This window comes from Oncorhynchus keta, chromosome 12 (assembly GCF_023373465.1).
Source record: "Oncorhynchus keta strain PuntledgeMale-10-30-2019 chromosome 12, Oket_V2, whole genome shotgun sequence".
Lineage (NCBI taxonomy): Eukaryota > Metazoa > Chordata > Actinopteri > Salmoniformes > Salmonidae > Oncorhynchus > Oncorhynchus keta.
This window is the reverse complement of record NC_068432.1, coordinates 20,996,548-21,019,972: the sequence shown is the minus strand read 5'-3', so window position 1 is coordinate 21,019,972 and position 23,425 is coordinate 20,996,548. Positions and strand designations below refer to the sequence as shown.

The window sequence follows — 23,425 nt, the reverse complement described above, 5'->3', positions numbered from 1 at the left end:
GCATCTAAAACACCTTTGTGGGTTTGGCACAAAAGCTCTCACGGGATAACTGACATATCCTAACATGACTTTGCCAGGTAAAGACTCTCTGCTTCAAAACTCCAAAGGACCAAGCTCGCCACCAGGTTAGCATCGCAACAAACAGCGAGCATCACAGACACAGAGAATCTTCCATTTCAGTTGCTCCACTTCAACACGTAATGCCACCAAAGTAATCACTCCTTTCAAAGGCTCAAAGGCGCACTGCTCTGGAGAGCAAAACAAGTCACAGGTCTTGTCCCGAGACATGTGATGTTAAGCACCCGCTCCCTCTGGGCAGAAGAAACACAGAAAATCAAGTCCACTTCGAGCCACCTTCACCGATTTAACAGTGTCCAATTTCTTTTCTACCCAGCCCGAGACTACATATTGGTCAGCCAAATGTCACTCTCACTGGGCCAGAATCATCCTTTGCATGACCATCTGGTCGAGGCTCGGTCTTCACCTTATCTGCCACCGCAGGTAATTCATCCTCAATCCCATCAGGTTAAATGTCTAAGCCATCAGAGACAGCACAATGCGGTTTGTAGTACTTGGCCCAAATCTTCCTCAACACACATCTTCCCTCTGCACTTTTTCTTTTTTCCTCACTGTCTATTAACCACATCTATCTGTTCATCACGCTCATGCCACACCTTCATCCGCCCTATTGTTAGCAGAACACACACCGATGGCCATTCAACAATACCCAAATTCTGTTCCTTCGCCCAATTTAGTAGTCTGGCTATCTCTTGCCTCTCTATTCTCACAAAATGTGGCAGTCATCAGCCAAGTCTCCTCGTTGTCATCCCCAGAATGCTCACTGGGAGTTTCCACGTTCCCAGCCAAAAATCCCTGACAACGTTTCAAAATGGTCATCACTAGTTACCACATGCAGTTACGTCATATGTGTTTTGCTGGTGGTGGGTCAGGGAAATTGCCATGTCATATCCATTCAACCAGCTCAAACATTATGGATAATATAAGAAACTTTGTCGATATCAAATATACTTTCTGTGAACAGTGAATGGTCTTCAAAAATCCAGTGAGATTGTAAACTTGTCCTGCCAGTGCCAACTATTTGAAATGGCAATTTTTTTAATGTCCAGAGAAAAAAATACTTGATGCACAGTTTAAGGGACTTGGTCTTCAATAATCAAATTGTGAACTATTTGAAATGTACGTTTTATTCAGCAGCAATCCATCTGGGCAAATAATTATATATTGATTTCATAAAAAGACAAATAAATATCCGTTTCAATGGTAAAGAATGAAAATAATAAAACCAGAAATAACAACAACTGATTAACACATTTTAAACAAATAATAACACCGTTTTTGTTTACCTTTAATACATCGGGAAATATTAACTTATTTTAGAAGTAGTAACATGTAGAAAGGTATTTCTTCAAGAAAATGTGTGCGTGCGTGCACTGGCTTCAGCTATAGTATGTAATTTAGTATGAGGAATAGTACTATTCAGCAGGCACACTAATTATTACCATGTTATTACTTCTTTATTTCCTGCTGTAAGGTCAGGTGCTACCAACCTTTCTTTCCAGGACGTCACAGGCGTTATTAATCTAACTCGAATGCAGCTATGGAACTCCATATTTAGTTCCAAGACTGAAGTTGTAATTCTGTTGGAAACGAGGCACATCATTACATTTTGGAGGCGGTGTCTCTGAGCAGACTCCTCGCAGGGTGGCTCCAGATACAGACGGCGAAATGTAGACATCTCGATATCAAGTTGATGTCTTTCAGGATATTTTGTCAACACGTATGTCAGTCATTTAACGTGGCCAAGTATGAGGACTTGCGTTGTCGTTGTCGGCAAGATGAACATTTTACCTGAGAAAACTTTGAGGACATTCGTGTTGCAACTTTCTTGTGTGCTGCTCACGTTGAAGGCAACCGTTACCGTTGGCTCACCTGTGCTGCTAAATCTCCCGTCAACACCTGAGACTAGTGCTGAGGTAGGTTATGCAAATTACCTGGGAAATCATGAATTATGGCAAGGACGAGCTTTCACTTTTGAGTGTAATAAATTATGCTCAATTGTTTGAAGAAGGCAACGGGTATTATACTGCCATTTACTTTCCTGTCATTACAGTTTCACCCAATACTTTCCCCACTTCTTCCTCATGTCTTACTCTTGTTCAAAATTCTATCATTTCTATTACTGAGAGTTGTTTTTATTGGAAGCACATTACTGTATGTGATAACTAGGCTATGCATGAGGCATGTTATCTTAACTCTGGCAGTTACTTTGATTCCCTCACTGCTTGGATAACTCTCAGCAAGGCTTTACCACGTAGCAGAGCTCAGGGTTAGTTGACCCAGTCAGACTATTATGACTTTGCACACAAAACCGAAGTTGTTCCTGACCCCAGCTTGCCTGGCTTCCCTGACCTTAACTCTCGGTAAATCTGCCCTTTGGATTCCTCCCCTGGCCTCCCCTCCAGTCCAACATTGTACCCTGTTGCCCTGCCTCTACACACCCTTAGTCCCAAACACATGACATGGGTAACATGGGATAAGAAAATGGAGGGCCACTAGTATTGGGACCAGGGCTCATTTGGATGACTGTGCAGCCTGCTTAGCACAAACACATGTATATGTTCATTATGTTTCACCACAACATGGGTCTGTCTTTAGATGTGGTGCCGTTTAACATTTATTTATTTATTTTACCTTTATTTAACTAGGCAAGTCAGTTAAGAACAAATTCTTATTTTCAATGACAGCCTAGGAACAGTGGGTTAACTGCCTTGTTCAGGGGCAGCATGATGTTTACACAACAGGCAACCTACTACTTTATGGGTATAGGGCATATAAATCCTTTGATGATGTTCTTGGAGAGTACCTTCGCCTTAGAGAAATGCTTGTTGTACACCAGCCTGGCCTCCGAGCCATACGAAACATACTTTATGTATTTCTGAGCACTTCAGAAGGATTAGTATGATACCTACTAATGATCTAGTTACTATAGACAGAAATGAAAGTAGGGAGGTTGGTCGGGGAGGATGGGTAGGCGTAATCCGCGACCATCTGGCAATCCAAAGGTTGCATGTTCGAGTCGCATCAGGTCAACTGTAGAATTTTAGCTAACCCTTCACCTAACCCTTATTCTAAACTTAAGACAATTCACCTAACCACCAACGTAAATTCACCTAACCTTTGTCGTTTTAGTTCTCCTAACCACCAACGTAAATTCTCCCCATAAATTCTCCCATTTGTTGTTATGGCGCAACAAGCAACCTGCTCTCAGAGAAAGACGTAGAATACTATACGTAATACAAGACATATGTTAAGTTACATCACCCAATTTGTATGCTATTGTACGACCAGAAGACATATGATACTCTAAGTCTTATAATTCGTATGATAATGTACGATCGCTATTCCATTCATAATGTAACCTAAAGTAATGTAATATCATACTAAATGGAGTGTCACAGATTTAGCTACAGAATAATACAAGTTTCCAAGAGACCATGTTGTATACACAGGAACACTCAAATCAACAAACTGTTGCCAGGCGTAGACTCCTTTAGATGAGGTTTACTTGTGGACTTATTGTCTCCATATATTGACTACAGATATGCTTCTGGAATTGTAGAGTTTTGATTCATTTAGGATTGTTAAATGTGTGATACTGGTCACTTCTCTTGTTCTGTGATACTTCCCACACAATCCAATTGACTTATTCCCCTGTCCCCTCTTTTGTTTTGAGTTTCTATTGTCCATGATTGCACACTTCACTGTCATTGTCATGCACTTCTGTTGAAATAAGTAATTGACAAAGAACTCTGATGTCTGAAACAACACTGAACTATATTTGAGGTTGAAGGGGTCATGAGCTTTCTGTTCCATTTGACCAATGGTTGTTCACCATCCAGATAGTGAAAGTCAAGTGAAAGGCTCATTGTGTTGGTGTAAACTAGGAGGCAAGTGGCAACAGGAATTGTAGGCCTCTCCTGCTGGAGGAATGTTTTCTTCCACTGAGCATCCTTCCACCGAAGAAGCCTTCATCTTGTTTAAAGCACAAGAAGTGTCTAACTGGAAACAAAGCCTGTGAATTGAGGGTTTGTATTACCAACAAGTAGCTATTTTTCTGCTTCAAAACTTCTAAGGGTCTGTATTTGTGGAAGCTTGGAAAATGTCAACCTTTGGTTCTCTTACTCATAGGGACGACAAGATTGAATGACTCCGTTTTCATTCTTTACATCTGCATTGCATCGTAGAATGTCGGTCCCAGTTTCATGGTTCTTTACTTCACACAACTGTCATTCCTTTATTGGGAAATGAGCTTTTGATCAACAAAGTAGGCTACATTGTGAGCTCTTTGTGGTTTAGCCTAATTGTAGCCTTATTCCTCAATTTTCCCAGTACAGTACAGCCCATTTTCCACTTTTATAGTTTGTCACAAAAATTACGAAGAGTATAGTGAACAACAGAGAACTGACTCATTTGCCGGGCTGAATTTTAATTTTAGATCCATGCCCTGGCACTCTGATCTACCAATGGTCCATTGTAATTTGTCTGTTGAAACTCTGTATCATCTAGCATGCTTTAGATCAAGCCTCATTCAAAACCCAAGACTACGCAGTCAATTCAACCCGTCTGATTTTCTTTGCAATTAAAATGGTCTGTGGAGTTCCACTCTAATGCAGAGGCGCTCTCCCTAGTCTCTATCCAGCTGTGCTGGCTGGTTTCCATTAGGCATCCATTTAAGGGACCTGGGCCACGGAAGGCCCAGGGGAGTGCCGCGTATCATCACCCAGCTGCAGAAGTGGGCCTGAGTGCCACATCCCACAATGCACTCTGCTCGTTCCCAGCTGCTCATGGGAACAGCACTGGCTGGAAGCCCTCAGGGCCTAATCAATCCAATCATAGAAAAGTATGATGGGTTGTTCCCCCACCACAAACATCGCTGGCAGCGGTGTGAAACTTCTCAATGGCATCTCTGGTGTTGGCATCTGCTATAATGATTCTAAGACCACTTAGCCCTAATTTGAGTCCTCCACTGCATTCACTCAGTGCTTGATGATGTTTCAGTTTTTTTTATACCAGCCCAATGCTTCCCTCTCTCCCCTTCAGGCTGTCTTGACCATGGTATTCTAAATCATTCAAGTGTTGGAGTCTACAAATTACTAAAATACTTTGTAGGGGAGAGTGGGGAAAGTTGAGCTGTTTTTACATTCACCATCACTCCATCTAACATACATATATTTCAGGATGTTGTGTATCCATGGAAATCCTCAAAAATCTACTCATTACAGTTTTGAAAACAAAGCTTGTCCCAAAAAATATATTTCACACATTTCTATACTGAATGAAATATTACCACTACCTTTTTAAAACCTTGTCTATCTTTATTTTCCAAACACAATTCAACATAATCATGTTTTAAGCATGTTTTAACAAACACTTTGTACTTTTGTCACACCTTTAACATAGGCCAGGCCCTGTTGTTACCTCATATCATATGATTTCCATTACGCCTGGGAAGAAAACACTTACATTTGCTAAACTTCCTATTGGCTTAACTTATCCCATGGCTATTGGCTCAACTTACCCCAAGGCAAACATTTTGACTATATTAGCCCACACAGCTACAAGGATGCACTTTCATGCTGGCTTTAGGACCTCATATAGACCCCAACTAATGTATAGAACAATATTAAAATGATCTACTTTGGTTAAGATACAAGCATCATGGACCTAACTTCCTTACCACTTTTTCCATATGGCTTCTTCCTTCACAGGCTCTTTGAAATGACAACCTTTTCTTGAATATTTGGTCAAATGATAAATTTTATGTATAGTTTCCTAGAAAAAGGGTGGCTAAACTTAACCCTTTGGCTCAATTTACCCCAATCTCCCCTATTGATTTGTTCCCTTTCCTTGAACATAGTCTATGGTCCAGGAGAGAGTGTGATACACATTCTGAATTTATATGTTCTGTTTTCCTGTATAGACTTTTCTGGAGAAGTATGGATACCTTGAGGAGGAGAGTCACCAACACAATGATACTGAGGTCAACACAGCTCTCAGGTACAACAAGGCTGGCATATTTTAACCTACCAGAAAGAGCACTTTACATTAATAATGGGAAATTAGGGACATTTTTAATCGAGTGTGGTCAATGATTGATTACAATGTATTGGTTGTTACAGAATATGCCATGTACATTTTTCATTGACTTTGTGTACTCACTAATTTCTCAGATTGTCAAATCTGAGAAAAAACTTTTAGTTATTACATTTACATTACATTACATTTAAGTCATTTAGCAGACGCTCTTATCCAGAGCGACTTACAAATTGGTGCATTCACCTTATGACATCCAGTGGAACAGCCACTTTACAATAGTGCATCTAAATCTTTTAAGGGGGGTGAGAAGGATTACTTTATCCTATCCTAGGTATTCCTTAAAGAGGTGGGGTTTCAGTTCTCTGGGAAAATGTCTTTGAGGTTGTGTTGACAGCTTTACCAAAACTGTGTCCCATTCCCCAGTTGTGCTTGAGTGAAAAAGCAAGCACACGTCTGTTTTCACAGTTGCACTGTGAGTTACAGAATATTTGGAGAAGAAAAGCCTAACTCATTTAAAAGAATTATCGAAATGTATTGCATGTTTATTTTCTATCACAAAGCAAAAGCTTGGTTTCCCTAATGGAAGTAAAAGTCTGCCACCAGAGCCTGGTATTTATCCAGGTGATATGACAGCGATTATTTATGCTGATATTTAAACTACACGCATTTGACACTAATGAAGAGCTAGACGATGCATTACCCCCATGCACAGCAGGTTTAGAACCTTCAATGGAACAGTGGAATGTTTACATTACTGTTTTACCCACTTCATATGTATATGCTGTATTCTAGTCAAGGCCATCGTATTTAACTATTGCTGTACATATACTATTGTACGTATTCCTCATATATACCACACACACACACACACATACATACATACATACATACATATTCATTTCCTTATTTTACTTTTTAGATTTGTGTGTATTGTTAGATATTACTGTCCTTTTAGAGCTAGGAACACAACCATTTCCTTTTAGAGCTAGGAACACAACCATTTCCTTTTAGAGCTAGGAACACAACCATTTCGCTACACCCGCAATGCTCAATATGTGTATGTCACTAATAAAATGTGATTTGAAGGTTTGATTTCAGTTGTAAAGAACACACACTACCATCATCACATGTGGATTACTGGTAAAGTGCTGTATTGATTACATAACTTCTTCCGGGTTTGCAACTTTGATTCTACTTGCTCTCTGGATGTGCTCTCTGGATGTGCTCTCTGGATGTGCTCTCTGGATGTGCTCTCTGGATGTGCTCTCTGGATGTGCTCTCTGGATGTGCTCTCTGGATGTGCTCTCTGGATGTGCTCTCTGGATGTGCTCTCTGGATGTGCTCTCTGGATGTGCTCTCTGGATGTGCTCTCTGGATGTGCTCTCTGGATGTGCTCTCTGGATGTGCTCTCTGGATGTGCTCTCTGGATGTGCTCTCTGGATGTGCTCTCTGGATGTGCTCTCTGGATGTGCTCTCTGGATGTGCTCTCTGGATGTGCTCTCTGGATGTGCTCTCTGGATGTGCTCTCTGGATGTGCTCTCTGGATGTGCTCTCTGGATGTGCTCTCTGGATGTGCTCTCCGATCTTTGTTTGCCGTTCACTCTTCTTTTATCATTCATCCATCTCTCCTCTGTCTGCCTCTCAGGGAGTTCCAGTGGCTCACCCACCTGCCAGTCACTGGGCGTCTGGACAGTGACACACGGCACCAGATGGCAGAGCCCAGGTGTGGGGTGAGGGATGACAGGGGCCAGCAGGCCTGGGCACAGAAGGTCAACGGCATCTTCCATGGAGGTCTGACCAAACCTAACAGTGGACAGCGTCTACGCAGGAAGCGCCATAGCCAGCTAGGTTAGTGGCCAATCCATGGACCTCCTTTAGCTGATTTGGGCTCACTTCTGGCCAACTTCAAACCAACCTCCTAGATATTACTATTTTTTTATTCCTTCCTTGAAGATCAAATGATTGATTGAAATGTAGTTGGCCCATACAGATGGAATTGATTATACAGGTCATATTTCAAGAATAGACTGCTATGGCAATGCCAATGTGACTTTATTGTCTAGAATGGAGAGGTCAAACATGTTGTCAGGCTAACTAATCTCATCAGCTGTACCGTGACTCGATACTGCATCCTTAATTAAATGATCATCTAATCAACTATTACCATTTATTGAGGTCATAACATTGTTGTTTGCTCAATGACTCCCAATGGCAAGCTGCCCTGTTGGTTTCCTCAATGACCAAATTATTTTTTAGGGGGTTATCAATTGTTAGGCAGGGAGTCTCAAATCCCAGGCTGATTTTCCTTGAATCAGTCCCAAAATGGGCTTTGAGAGCTCCACTGAAGGACTCTGTAGTGGCAGTCAACATCCATGGCCATGTGCTTTCTGTGGTTGATCTCTGTTAGGGAGTTCACTACAAACTGTAAATCAGTGGGGGGGGGATCATGCCGTTTTTTTCTTATGAACATGGCCTTATTTCTATTACACCATATTGGATGACTGTCATTCATATTCCATTCACCCAGCTCAATGTAACATCCATAGGTTTAGGCTACTACATGATGCTACAATTCTCCCTGTACCCATCATGAGGTTGAATGAAAGTTTACAACATAGGTGCACAGGTTGAGAGAATTCTGAGTAATCAAGGTGACAGACAGTGACACATTTAATAACGCCTTGCACACATCTTGACAGCATCTAGATGATGTAATCATTAGTCCAACAGTTGCAAACAAGAGTTTCTATTGGAAAAATGTACATATGTTTATCCCCATTTCGTTCTGTTTTCTTCCGTTTAAGAAATGTTTTTCAATAGAATTGGCACAATGAAAACACGCATACAAACACAGTTCACTTTCATACAACGGCTCCTTGTATATATGTTTCCTTCTGGTATCTATCTACGCGCTCTCCTCTCTCCTTTTCCCTTGTGGACTTCAGTGCACAACACATCAGCTGTCTGTGAACAGGTGGAAAAAACCTTTAAGCCAAACCTTCATATCGCTAACCACACACAGCCTACTGTACATCATTGTCACATCATAGTCAACATAGCTACTAGAACTAATGCATTAGTAAACCCGCTACAATCATGCAGTACAGTGTACAGTCAACAGCAAGCAGTTTAGCAGTTACACCAGCAGGCCCTGGTGGCAATACATTTATAAAACCTAAAGCTTACCTTGACTTGGAATAGTTCCAGTGTTGGATAGCCATAGCCAGCTAGCTAACATAGCATCTCTCTCTGTTTGAACCAGGTGTTTAAGTAGGGTAAACTAGCTACTATAGCTGCATTCGATGCTAGCTAAGTAAGTGAAAGTTGAAAAAGTATATACTACAAAATATAGCTAGCTCTCTCTTTCTCTCATTCTCTCTCTCTCTACTTCTCCTTAATTTTGGAAGAAATTAATTTGTTCAAAACTGTTCTAGCTATTGTCTTTCTCTCTCTTTGAGTAAACTACTCACTACATTTTATGCACTGCAGTGCTAGCTAGCTGTAGCTTATGCTTTTAATGTTTTATTTTTTTTTATTTAACAAGGAAAGTCAGTTAAGAACAAATTCTTATTTACAATGACAGCCTACCCTGACCAAACCCTAACCCGGACAGCGTGGGCCAATTGTGCGCCGCCCTATTGGACTCCCAATCATGGCCGGACGTGATACAGTCTGGAATCTAACCAGGGTCTGTAGTGGTGCCTCAAACACTAAGATGCAGAGCCTTAAGACGCTGCGCCACTCGGAAGCTATATTCATTCTCTGATCCTTTGATTGGGTGGACAACATGTCAGTTCATGCTGCAAGAGCTCTGATAGGTTGGAGAACGTCCTCTGAAATTAGTCATAATTTCTGTGTAAATCTATGGAAGGGGGTGAGAACCATGAGCCTCCTGGGTTTTGTATTGAAGTCAATGTACCCAGAGGAGGACAGAAGCTAGCTGTCCTCCGGCCATGCCATGGTGCTACCCTACAGAGTGTTGTTAAGGCTACTGTTGACCTTCATGGCAAAACAGTGTTTTATTCAATTATTTGGTGACCTGAATATATTTAGCATAGTTTTATCTTTTAGTTCACCTTTATTTAACCAGGTAGGCAAGTTGAGAACAAGTTCTCATTTACAATTGCGACCTGGCCAAGATAAAACAAAGCAGTTCGACACATACAACAACAGAGTTACATATGGAGTAAAACAAATATGCAATCAATAATACAGTAGAAAATACGTCTATATACAATGTGAGCAAGTGAGGTAAGATAAGGGAGGTAAAGTAAAAAAAGGCCATGGTGGCGAAGTAAATACAATATAGCAAGTAAAACACTGGAATGGTTGATTTGCAGTGGAAGAATGTGCAAAGTAGAGATAGAAATAATGGGGTGCAAAGGAGCTAAATAAATAAATAAAGTAGGGAAAGCGGTAGTTGTTTGAGCTAAATTTTAGATGGGCTATGTACAGGTGCAGTAATCTGTGAGCTGCTCTGACAGCTGGTGCTTAAAGCTAGTGAGGGAGATAAGTGTTTCCAGGTTTAGAGATTTTTGAACTTCGTTCCAGTCATTGGCAGCAGAGAACTGGAAGGAGAGGCGGCCAAAGGAAGAATTGGTTTTGGGGGTGACCAGAGAGATATACCTGCTGGAGCGCATGCTACAGGTGGGTGCTGCTATGGTGACCAGCAAGCTGAGATAAGGGGGGACTTTACCTAGCAGGGTCTTGTAGATGACCTGGAGCCAGTGGGTTTGGCGACGAGTATGAAGCAAGGGCCAGCCAACGAGAGCATACAGGTCGCAGTGGTGGGTAGTATTGTAACGCTTGTCGTCTGGGGAAGGAGATGAGGACCAAGGTGCAGCGTGGTAAGTGTTCATATTTTAAATATTTTAATGAGCACTGAAAACAAAACAATAAACAACCAACGAACAGTCCTGTAAGGTACAACACTATACAGAAAATAACCACCCACAAAACACAATGGAAAACAGGCTAACTAAATATGGTTCTCAATCAGGGACAACGATTGACAGCTGCCTCTGATTGAGAACCATACCAGGCCAAACACAGAAATAGAAAATCATAGACAAACTAAGATAGACAACCCACCCAACTCACGCCCTGACCATACTAAAACAAAAGACAAAACAAAGGAACTAAGGTCAGAACATGACAAGTATATGGGGCTTTGGTGACAAAACTAATGGCACTGTGATAGATGCATCCAATTTATTGAGTAGGGTATTGGAAGCTATTTTGTAAATGACATCGCCAAAGTCGAGGATTGGTAGGATGGTCAGTTTTACAAGGGTATGTTTGGCAGCATGAGTGAAGGATGCTTTGTTGCGAAACAGGAAGCCAATTCTAGATTTAACTTTGAATTGGATATGTTTGATGTGAGTCTGGAAGGAGAGTTTACAGTCTAACCAGACACCTAGGTATTTGTAGTTGTCCACATATTCTAAGTCAGAGCCGTCCATAGTAGTGGTGTTGGACAGGCGGGCAGGTGCAGGCAGCGATTGGTTGAAGAGCATGCATTTAGTTTTACTTGTATTTAAGAGCAATTGAAGGCCACGAAAGGAGAGTTGTATGGCATTGGAGCTCAGCTGGAGGGTTGTTAACACAGTGTCCAAAGAAGGGCCAGAAGTAAACAGAATGGTGTCGTCTGCGTAGAGGTGGATCAGAGACTCACCAGCAGCAAGAGCGACATCATTGATGTATACAGAGAAGAGAGTCGGTCCAAGAATTGAACCCTGTGGCACCCCCATAGAGACTGCCAGAGGCCCGGACAACAGACCCTTCCGATTTGACACACTGAACTCTAGCAGAGAAGTAGTTGGTGAACCAGGCGAGGCAATCATTTGAGAAACCAAGGCTGTCGAGTCTGCCGATGAGGATATGGTGATTGACAGAGTCGAAAGCCTTGGCCAGGTCAATGAATACGGCTGCACAGTATTGTTTCTTATCGATGGCGGTTAAGATATCGTTTAGGACCTTGAGTGTGGCTGAGGTGCACCCATGACCAGCTCTGAAACCATATTGCATAGCGGAGAAGGTGCGTTGGGATTCAAAATGGTCGGTAATTGACTTGTTGACTTGGCTTTGGGAATCTCAGATGACACGAAAGAGAGTTTGAACAGGCTAGTAATAGGGGTGGCAACAATTTTGGCCAGATCATTTTAGAAAGAAAGGATCCAGATTGTCTAGCCCGGCTGATTGGCAGGGGTCCAGATTTTGCAGCACTTTCAGAACATCAGCTGACTGGATTTGGGAGAAGGAGAAATGGGGAAGGGTTGGGCGAGTTGCTGTGGGGGGTGCAGTGCTGTTGAAGCATGGCCAGCCGTAGAAAAATGCTTATTGAAATTCTCAATTATAGTGGATTTATCGGTGGTGACAGTTCTTCCAATCGTCAGTGCAGTGGGCAGCTGGGAGGAGGTGTTCTTATTCTCCATGGACTTTACAGTGTCCCAGATTTTTTTTGAGTTTGTGTTGCAGGAAGCACATTTCTGTTTGAAAAAGCTAGCTATCTAAAATGGATAGCTTTTTCAATGTTTCACTATTTTATTTTTGTGAAATTCACTGATGAGGATGGTCCTCCCCTTCCTCCTCTGAGGAGGCTCCACTACTGTAAATCAGAGCCAGCATAGTACAGCTGTAGGATCATAATTTGAGACAGTTTGCTACAGCAGGAAAATAATCCAGCAGCGACAGGACATGTGAATTATTATGTGGATATAATTAATGGACATTTTTGTAGGGTTTGATTCATTTACAAGTCTGAAAGTTCAAGTTCAATTTATAAACTTTAGAAGCCTTTTTAAACCTCAAATACACTACAAGTTTGAGATTTCCTACATTGCAGGAAAGTTCTGCAACAGGGTAAAAAAAATGTATGGCTATCTACACACATTGCCATTGAAATATCTTCAGGGAATTCTCCAATCTCTACTTGTGTGTGGGAAGCACACACATCCTATTTCATCTTAAAGGAGCTGCCCAGTCCTTTTTAGTCTGTGAGAACCACTGCCTAAATTATTAAGATATACAACAGTCTTTTCAATGTTCCGAGGGCCAAATGGAGACTGCCCAACACATCTCCACTGTGTGATAGATAGGCCTACATGCTCAGTGGTAAATGGAGCTGTTTTGGGGTATTCGGGTGCTGATGTTTGTGGTCTGGATGGAGAAATGTATGTAATTCCACACAGCCCCTGAAGTGATTGGATAATACTATAAGAATGCAGACGCAGGCGTCGTACTGCCCACTTTTCCAGCTGCAAGTTTGTACCTGACAGCTGCCACCTGCTCCCTGTGCAAAGACGCTGGGGGAGAGTCCATGGAAGGACGGCTCAGGATCCTCTGGAGCAATCCTATTTCAGAGAAATCCCATCAATATGGGTTACACACACGGACAGGATATTGAAGGACAGTTTCTGCAAAGAGGCAGTATTAGTCCCAAAGGAAACTTTACAGAATTTTAAGTGGAAGAACATGGCATTCTTTCAAATGTAAGTGAGGTACAGGAGAATAGTTATATGTATCTGTCCATCTACAGTAAGTACAGTAGTGAAGGCAGCCAGCAGAAGTCAAGGCAGGGGCTGGCTCTTACTGGCTCGTTGGTCGAGTACCAGAGAGACGCAAACGATTGCACCAACAGCTCATCTAGTCTCACCAATGAGGCTTGCTGGAACAGTCTTAGCTCATCTCGTCTCACCAATGAGGCATGCTGGATCAGTCTTAGCTCATCTAGTCTCACCAATGAGGCTTGCTGGAACAGTCTTAGCTCATCTAGTCTTACCAATGAGGCATGCTGGAACAGTCTTAGCTCATCTAGTCTCACCAATGAGGCTTGCTGGAACAGTCTTAGCTCATCTAGTCTCACCAATGAGGCTTGCTGGAACAGTCTTAGCTCATCTAGTCTCACCAATGAGACTTGCTGGAACAGACTTAGCGCATCTAGTCTCACCAATGAGGCATGCTGGAACAGTCTTAGCTCATCTAGTCTTACCAATGAGGCATGCTGGAACAGTCTTAGCTCATCTCGTCTTACCAATGAGGCTCGCTAGAACAGTCTTAGCTCATCTCGTCTTACCAACGAGGCATGCTGGAACAGTCTTAGCTCATCTAGTCTCACCAATGAGGCATGGTGGAACAGTCTTAGCTCATCTAGTCTCACCAATGAGGCATGCTGGAACACATTGTGAACATTGAGATCTGAGAGTATTTTTTGTGTCCTGTGGAGTTGTTCTCGATACATTTTCTTTCAAGGAGTGCTAGCAAAAAGGTTCAACCTTGTAGCGTTTTTTTCTCTATGTGATTTCACACATGCTCTTGAAATGTGTTTGTCACACTTTGGCTCTAAGCTCATACAGGTGAAGAAGACCATCTCTTCCCACTGGTCTGTGCCTCTGTTAAAAACCAGCGTTTATCCAGACACTTGTGAGGTGGCCTTGCTTAGTGAATGTGTCTTATTGAGGAATAATCTGCTGCAGTCAATTGACAAGGTTATTTTTATTGCAAAGATGCATGGAGTTGTTTTGACACTAAAATAATTGATTTATTGCCTTAGACAAGCACTCCTACCAATCCTACACAGCAAGAGCTCTTCTGAATTAGTTGATAACATTTAAAAAAGTTGTGTCACTGCTGTGACCACAAGTAATGTAATAAACATTACTCTCTCTGCACTTTGCCAAAGGATTCACCCTTTTTGTTCAAAAAGAAACACTCACATCCCCATTACTGTGATTTGCAAACGTCCCTCTCTCTCTCCCTTCTCTTTTCCTCTCCCTCTTTCTATCTCTCTCTGTCTCCTTCTCCCTCCCCCTTATACTCCTCTCTCCCAGCTGCATGAATGGCAATCTGAATCTTACCCAGCACAACAGTGCTCCCAAAAGTGGGTGCTAGTGACTCATTTACCATAACTACTCTTTTTCAACGTTCATATAATATCTCACTTCTTGGTCATGAGACCCCCTTGCTCCTCTATATTCATCAGTCCACTATCTCATCTCCCTGCAGGTGAGAGGTGGCACAAGCATCACCTGACCTACCAGGTGGTGAACTGGCCTGGCCACCTCCCTCGGGGTCAGGTAGCCCTAGCCGTACGCACCGCTTTCCAGCTGTGGAGTAACGTTTCGGCCCTGGCCTTCAGAGAGGTCACCCAGGGGTCAGCTGACATCCGGCTGGCCTTCTACGAGGGGGACCACAACGACGGCATGGGCAACGCCTTTGATGGTCCAGGTGGGGAGCAGAGCAGTATTACCTTTAGTAGTGGTTTGACATTTTGACTGATTCCTGTCAGTTCATAGTTTACCTAAAAGAAGGGAGAATGCATTTTCAAACAGGGCAATTTCCAAAGATCAATTGGGTTCAGCTGTGAAAGATCTCGCCACAGCTGTCACAATGTTCACATGCTTACAGATCCCTCTTGCCTGGTCTGAGAACAGCCACTAGCATCTACCGCTTTAGTGTTTACACATTTTAACGGACCAGATAATCATAAGAAACATGTTGATGGTTCCACCTAGCCTGAAAATGAGAGTCGAGAAGCTTCTACCATATTTCTTATACCTGCCTGGCTCCTTCAGATTTGCACAGTTTGAAGGGGTATGGCAAGGGGTTGTTTTGGGAAGCTTCTCTTCCACCCCTGAACCCTCTGTATGTTTTTGTTTTTACCCCCAGGAGGCGCCCTAGCACATGCCTTCTTCCCATGCCGAGGGGAGGCCCACTTTGACATGGCAGAGCGCTGGACACTGAACGGCTACAAGGGCCACAACCTGTTCATGGTCATTGCCCACGAGGTGGGCCACACGCTGGGCTTGGAGCACTCTCCTGTGCGCCACGCTCTCATGTCCCCCTACTACAAGAAGCTGGGGAAAGCCACGGTGCTGAGCTGGGATGACATCACTGCTGTACAGCAGCTCTATGGTGTGTAGACCTACTCCACTCTGAGAGAGGAACATTAAAGTTATTTGAAATTCAATTTGAATTTGAACATTATTTTTAACCAGTCACTTTACATGACAACTACTGCTATACAAAGAAAATGGCCCTAGTCCAAAGCAAAGTTACACTGATCTGATCTGACTAGAGATCAGCATCCGTTTCTTTAACCCATCACCATCTGCTGTGCTCTCAGTCACCATGACATCATAGTGTCCGACAGTCCCGACCACCCTGTGATATATGAAGCATCAACTGAGAAAGCTAAAGGAGGGAATCTTTTCATATTAAATGTGTATCTTAAGCTGGTGCATTCATTACAGGGAATCACACACGGTAGCATAGGCTACTGTTTAAATGTACATTTTTCTATCCAACTACTCTAATGCTGTACCCAGGGGGATGTCCAAAGATCACTATATCCCAGAGCCAGACTTCCGGCAGCTGGAGACAGTGTTGATCAGTGTTTTTTCCCATCCTCTCAAGGTCACACCAAAGTAAACAAGCAACTTCCTCGCACATCAACGTTTCCATTTAGACAGTATAACAGGGAGAAGCCAGACAAACTATCTCTCCATGTTTTGTCTTGCTCTCCTTAGGGATGCCGATTTTATCAGACCTTTACACAAATGTTTGCTCAACGTTTTCCAAACAGAACGGGTGGGCAACATCTGGAGACAAATCAAAGGAGACGTGTCTGCGAGTCAGTGGCATTGTAAAATCATTTGGCTCTCTTTACTTCTTTTGGCATTGGAATACAGTAAATTTAAAGTTAGCTCAGCTGTCAGTATCTCAGCACTCATCTGTGATGCATTGGGTTTTCCATTCTGCAATGTTATGGCGTGCCAAATCTGACAATTAGTGTCTTTTGTGTATGTAACCTCTCAAACTTGCTGTGAAACAGGCATATAGGTCTTATCTGCACCCACTAGGCAAAAACTGGTTGAATCAACATTGTTTCTACGTCATTTCAACCCAAAAATGTAATGCGATAACGGTGAATCAACGTGGGGAAATGATTTGATTTGAAAAGAAAGTCATCAACATAAGGGAATTTGGTCATTTTTTTACCCAGCTTTTAACCTAAATCCAATGACATGGTGACATTTGATGTTGATTTCACGTTGAATTCACATTAGTTGACAACACAACCAATGTAAATCATGAACTGACATCTGTGCCCAGTGGATACTTGTCCATAGCAGAAAGCTTTAATTCCACTTGTAAATGTGCAGTCAGAAATACATCAATACGTCAAGCTTTTTGCAGATGCACCTGGTCTATTGTAGTAACATAGAAGAATATGCATGTATATTACGTATGGTCAGAAAAGCTTGTACATTACTGAAGCTACTGTTCTTTTTGTCATTGAATGTTCTCCATAGGGAAGCCAGAGAGCGGTCAGGTAATCCAGTTGCCTGGTCAGGTGTTCAGCTCTGCTCTACGGGACTGGGAGCTGTCTGAAGGTGGTACTTGGAAGCCTGATTCCACCCCACCTCCATACTGCAGGGGATTCTTTGATGCTCTCACCATGGGTAGGACTTGATTGGTGGTCACTATCTGATCATGCTAGAAAGGCACAAAAAATAGGCCCCATTGAAATGAATGGCTCTTTGTCACCAGACTGGAAGTTGTACTTACCTAGCATATTTGAGGCTAGAAGCAAGTTTTAGATAAGATTTGAGGTTTCGAACAAGACAAATATGACAAGTAAACAGCGCCATCAAGTGGATTTTGGTCTATGATTGTTTTGGGACACAAGGTAATCAATCTCTTTGCAAATTACATGAACAGTAGGTTGAGAATTCTTCATTGACTTCTGAATATGGTGATATACTCTGATTCCTGAAAATAATTAATTTTATATTACCTTGCAGACCAAGATGGTACCAGCCTCGTATTCCGTGGGGGGCTGTTCTGGACTGTGTCTCCTGCAGGCAAGACCAGCTCCCCTCTACCTCTGCAGAACCGCTGGCCAGGACTACCCCTCGCCATTGAGGCAGCTGCTTACTCTCAGATGGACAATAAGTTCTACTTTTTCAAAGGTAGTGTGAAAATGAAGACACGAGTTACCCAGCAATAAACGTACCTGAAATGATTTGTTCTTGTTATAGTAACAACTGTCCTGTATCATAGTCGGGGTTATAGTTCAGGTAGATTATCGCAGAAATGTTTCACACAGACTGCTTTTTCAGTTTGTGTCCTCATATATGTGTTGCTGCATTGTAATTTCACATCTCACACTACCAGCACCTTCCTCCTTGCGTCTCTTCCCCCAGGTAGGCGAGTGTGGCGTTACTCTAGCAGTGGTGTGGACCCGGGCTTCCCCCTGAGGTGCAGTGAGCTGGGCCTCCCTGGACACCCTGACCAGGCCTTCTACTACCCCCGCCTGGGCCACCTGGTGGTGTTCAAGGGCCAGCTCTACTTTGTGCTCAACCTGGGGACCCTGAGGCCCGAGCCATACTACCCCCGCAGTCTGGACGACTGGAGAGGTGTCCCCCGGGGGACCAACGGAGCCGTCAGCCACCCTGATGGACAAGTGTACTTCTTCAAGGAGCGGCACTACTGGAGATTTGATCCAGAGAAAGTGCAGGTGACTGGAGAGGGGATGTGGAACACAGAGCTGGAGTGGGCAGGCTGTTTGGGAACTCACCACAGAGGCAATAATGTACTGTGACCACAAGAGGGTGCTCACTAACTGATTAAAGTGGTTGGCGAAGGTAATGTGCAATGGATATACTCAGACTAAGCAATGACAGAGCTCATATTTTTTATGTTCATACATTATTATTAAATAAGTATTCCTAATCCTACTTCATCCAGTGAACCAATGCTTTTGTTTGTAATGTGTTTGTTTTGTTTTAGACAGTATTAAGATAGTCTGTATGGCATAGCCAATCTGTGAGTGATATGTGGCATGTGTCATTGTTGCACAAATAAATTATGTTTGTATGTTTTCTCTCAGACAAGTTGTTGTTGTTGGAGATGAAGTCTCTGGAGTCTTTAGTAGACTATTGCATTCATAAATACCTTTTGTATAATTATTTCATAAAATACCACATATGGCAATGTTTTTTCCTTTGTGGCAATTCCTTGATGTGCTGATGATGTGACAAAGGGACTGTTACAGGGACCTCCTCTTCATTAAAATAATTCTTAAATTCTGATCATGTGAGATCAAAAGAGAGTTAGTTTAGTTGTAAGTAAGCTGCTCTGTAACAATGTCTAACGCACTCTTGCATGTAGGCAACTAGCTCTCCCGGTGACATATCAGAGCCAAAGAGCTATTGATGAATACTAGTTGTTTTCTTCAGATTAATTGCTACTTTTTACACTTTTTGACCAATGAAATCGATATGATTTGCATCACCATTTGATTTGAACCTGTGAATATATGCACTTCAGTAGCCTATGTTTTAATGTTGGTGCCTCGTAAATGATGTATGGATAACGTTTGATGTCTTCCTATTCCATACATGTAAACCTAATATCTAACCCACCACCATCTATTCTGTTGATGGTGGTGAACTTTATCCCTTCCACATTACTCAGCGGTAATAATAAACCATGCGCAAAAACGACTGCGTCGAGCTTCCCAAACTACAGTGCGTATAGCACTCAGACGCTGCTGCAGACAGACAATCCTTCCAGACTTGGAAGGCAGAAGCCTAGCAACACGACAAAGGCGGTGACTGGGAGAACAGTAGGTTCCAGAATGTCTCACGACGTTGCAAATGTATATGATATTCGTTTACTTTAACGATATATTAGGACGATATATTTGTGCGCGGCGGCTTTGACTTCCGAGACGCGCGTCTCCAAACTTTGTCCACTTCAAAATACAGGTAGTGTTCAACCTCTCACTCGAACAGAAACCTAAATTCTCGGACAATGACAGGTTCAATCATTTTTAGCATTCTCTGTATTTGGATGTTTTCACCCAGTCTGTCACGAGGGACCGGGTTTATCTATCAGTTTCCAGGTGTGACATTGCAACGCATCCACACTGAACACACCGCTGGACCCCCTGCAGGCACCAATGCGGCTCGCAGGTAAGTGGACCTCAAGCAAATATTCATCAGAGAAGTGATTATGAGTTCAAGTTGTTGTTCAATGTTAAACAGCTACTGATGTGTAGAAATATACCTTTTTATATAGTTATCAACCCTGTTGAAGTTGTATGCTACAATGCATGAGCTTGTGCGTTGACTTTAAACAAAAGTATAACTGTGGTACAACTATTTTCTTGCCCGCTAAGAATAACGAAGTGAAGTACTGGCAATAATGGAAGAAAGTATTAAGATGTGGTTCTGGGTTTGGATTGGAATGGATGAATGGAGCATACGTTCAAGTTGCACATTGCTGCCAAATTGAATACTCTCTCTTAGTATGTGAATTGCCTCTCAGCTCCAGTTTATGACACTATAAACAACTTTATTTCCAATTTCACATCCCCACATCCTTTTATTGTCTAGATTTGGCTTGATACACCAAACTTCTCAATTGACAAAAGCGGACCGCCCAGAGAGTTGTCCTTAATAATGATGAATAGGAAAAATATGTTTGGTTTATTATTCAAAGTTAAATGGAAAAATGTTTTTGACTGCCTTGTATTTTGATCCCCATCTCCCAGATACCATGCACACACACACACACACACACACACACACACACACACACACACACACACACACACACACACACACACACACACACACACACACACACACACACACACACACACACACACACACACACGTGCGCGCACTAAAACTAAAACACACTCACACACTCACACACATACACACGCACTAAACCTTTGCCTCCCTATGGCCTCCTTTGGTAGGAACTGGTGTCAGTACACAGTGTCGAAGACTGTGTCATGCCAGGTGCACAACGGGACAGAGAAGCTGGTACAGCGTATGTTTCAGAGTTGCCGGTGGCCGGGACCCTGTTCTAACCTCATCAGGTATGGTCGGCACAGTTCACTCACTAACTCCAACAGGCCCTTCATGCAGTGGAAAATACAACTTCAGACATGAGAGGTTCTGGTTTCAGAGTGGCACTGCGACCATCTCGTTTTGAGGAATCATTTGCTCAAATCACTGCATGTAATTAAAAAGATAATGCGCAGTAGCCCCACAATGTCAATTCACCGTGAAAGAACTATATAGATATACATCCTAATGGGTTGCAGTAGCTTACAGCCATCTTGCTGAGCCAAACGCTTTGAGGGAATGGCTACCATTTCCAGGTTTCCCTTGGTTCTCTTTAGGACAGCTATGGGTCCATTCATATAAGTGCCATTATACATTTTGGTGGCCTTTGCTGACAGTGTATTCTGAATCATAATTCTACATATCCTGAAGACAAAGCCATCTTGATGGAAAAGAGCAGGTCATTGATTCTGGTTTCAGTTCAGCTGGCCAAGAGTCTGGCCAGACATTGCACAGGGGTCATGATTATGGTGTTTGTATATTTGTAGCCTAAAGAGTCCTTAATGTCATCCAGCTTTGACTGTAGACAGTCTAATGACTGATTATTAAGCCTCATGGAAATATGATTTGTTTGTTGATTGAAGAAGGCAGATTTACTCCCTCGACCACCACACAGAGCAACAAGTCATCCACCATTAAGGCATATGAATATGATTTTTCCCATTCCAGTATTCCCAGGTCTGCTATTGCTCCCAGAACAGACACTAATGTAAGACCATAGCCATGTATTATATAGATGTGTGTGATTTGCAACTGTTTGGTTATTTTATGTCTTTGGGATCCATCCAGAAAGACTACTTTAATATGTTCCCTGTATTCGGTCATAGTGTTAAGCTTGGATCGGCATTGTTATTTTATCCCTATGTTATAGACAGGTTCAACATCTTTTGATTTAGAGTTATTCCCGTGTAAAGAGGTCCATGTATTCTCTCTTTTGTCTGTTGTTAATGTTACTGAAATCATTGTAATGGCCTCTAATTATATCCGTGAAGTGAACATCTGCCCCAGTTAGTGACTATGCTCTGCTTTCAGTTACAGGACCATTGTCCGGCCCACATACATGCTAACGTATCGCCAGGTGACGGCATTGGAGTGGAGGTGCTGCCCAGGCTTTATGGGCGACAACTGCAGAGAGGGTGAGTACTGTACCTGTGTTGTCTGTCTGTCTGTCTGTCTGTCTGTCTGTCTGTCTGTCTGTCTGTCTGTCTGTCTGTCTGTCTGTCTTTTTTTCTTTCTTTCTTTCTTTCTTTCTTTCTTTCTTTCTTTCTTTCTTTCTTTCTTTCTTTCTTTCTTTCACACTCAGAGAACTGGTGAGCTGGAGGTAGAAATGACACAAGGGCACTGCAGTCAAAACTGTAGTCCCATTGTGTACCCATTCATCCTAAACTCCCTGCTATGAATGACATGACTGTGGTGTATGGAAGACAATAGATAGGGATAGTCACTGAATCAAAAGCTCAACTTGGCTCTAAATGACAGATTATACTTACTGTTCCTCCCTCTTGCTTGGACTCACTGTTCGGCTTCTTCTTGGGAAAAGGTTCCTTATTGTAACTTAATGGACCAAGACATTGTGTTTTCTCTGTTCTCGTGTCAGCGATATGAGGGTTCAGATTTATGACTGGTGTCTGATACAGAGAACATGGCTCTGCTCCCCAGTTCAGACTGTAGCTATGTTGAACATAGGATTGATGACCCTCCTCTGTGCTCTGAGGAGTCAACTTACTGAAGGAAAGCATATGTCATGAAGATGTGAAATGATTGTTAATGGCGCTGTATCATTCGTGGGGGACGACATGTTTACTTGTTTCTGTCTGTATGCACTGCTATCTATCTTTTATATCTTGATGTTCCAGTGGCTACCTGATGATGATGCTGCACTCTATCCTTCAATTGTACCAAAAACAGTATGTTGTTGTCATATTTGTGAGGCATTGTGCAGTGACCATAGAGAATGATAGAGGACTCTAGGGCCCAAAAGCTTCTTTTTAGCATGGGCAACCCCATTGAGGACATTCACCATTTTCACCAAGTAGTCAACTGGGTGGGACTTCCTATGGGTTAAGGAAGGAGCACATAATTCCATCCAGGTCATCAAGAGGGATCAACCAATGAATAATACTTGTTAATAAACATTCCATAACAGGTTGCCGTCAATCGCCAACCTTGGCTTTATATGCACCCTTTCAGTTTGTTTAACAACTCATAGAAGGAGTAGAAGAAGAAAATGGACTACTTACTTCAAAATGGAGATGGCCTCAATGGCGTTGCCCGTGCAGTCACAAACGCCATAATGAGACAGATACAATGAAGAGTCCTCTATCAATCTCTATGGCAATGACACACACAAGTACATTCATACATACACACACCCCTCCACATAC

General features: G+C 42.5%; 2 protein-coding genes across 15 annotated transcripts in view; both read left to right on the top strand.

Moving 5' to 3' along the window:
• The first annotated feature begins 1,595 nt into the window (after positions 1-1,595).
• Positions 1,596-19,117, top strand: LOC118391113 (matrix metalloproteinase-28-like). Its single transcript, XM_035782143.2, has 8 exons — positions 1,596-1,994; positions 6,002-6,078; positions 7,763-7,965; positions 15,121-15,342; positions 15,784-16,029; positions 17,430-17,579; positions 17,922-18,089; positions 18,324-19,117. The coding sequence occupies exons 1-8, from the start codon at positions 1,827-1,829 to the stop codon at positions 18,719-18,721; spliced, it is 1,632 nt and encodes a 543-aa protein (XP_035638036.1). The 5' UTR covers positions 1,596-1,826; the 3' UTR covers positions 18,722-19,117.
• A 533-nt stretch (positions 19,118-19,650) lies between these two features.
• The window catches only part of LOC118391112 (collagen alpha-1(XXVI) chain-like), a 49,677-nt gene continuing 45,902 nt past the window's right edge, over positions 19,651-23,425 (top strand). For all 14 annotated transcript variants that reach the window (XR_008060815.1, XR_008060813.1, XR_008060808.1 and 11 more), the window contains exons 1-3: positions 19,651-20,096; positions 20,891-21,013; positions 22,074-22,177. Coding sequence is in view for 1 of the 14 variants with exons in the window: in XM_035782140.2 (XP_035638033.1) it covers positions 19,936-20,096; positions 20,891-21,013; positions 22,074-22,177 (388 nt within the window). In the remaining 13 variants the exon portion in view is untranslated. The remainder of the gene's footprint in view (positions 20,097-20,890; positions 21,014-22,073; positions 22,178-23,425) is intronic.

Bases quoted from the DNA above. Each gene is read 5' to 3' on its own strand.
- LOC118391113 (XM_035782143.2), top strand. From the start codon at position 1,827: ATGAGGACTTGCGTTGTCGTTGTCGGCAAGATGAACATTTTACCTGAG. The intron at 1,995-6,001 runs GTAGGTTATGCA...TTTCCTGTATAG, and splicing joins CACCTGAGACTAGTGCTGAG to ACTTTTCTGGAGAAGTATGG. The intron at 18,090-18,323 runs GTAGTGTGAAAA...CTCTTCCCCCAG, and splicing joins TAAGTTCTACTTTTTCAAAG to GTAGGCGAGTGTGGCGTTAC.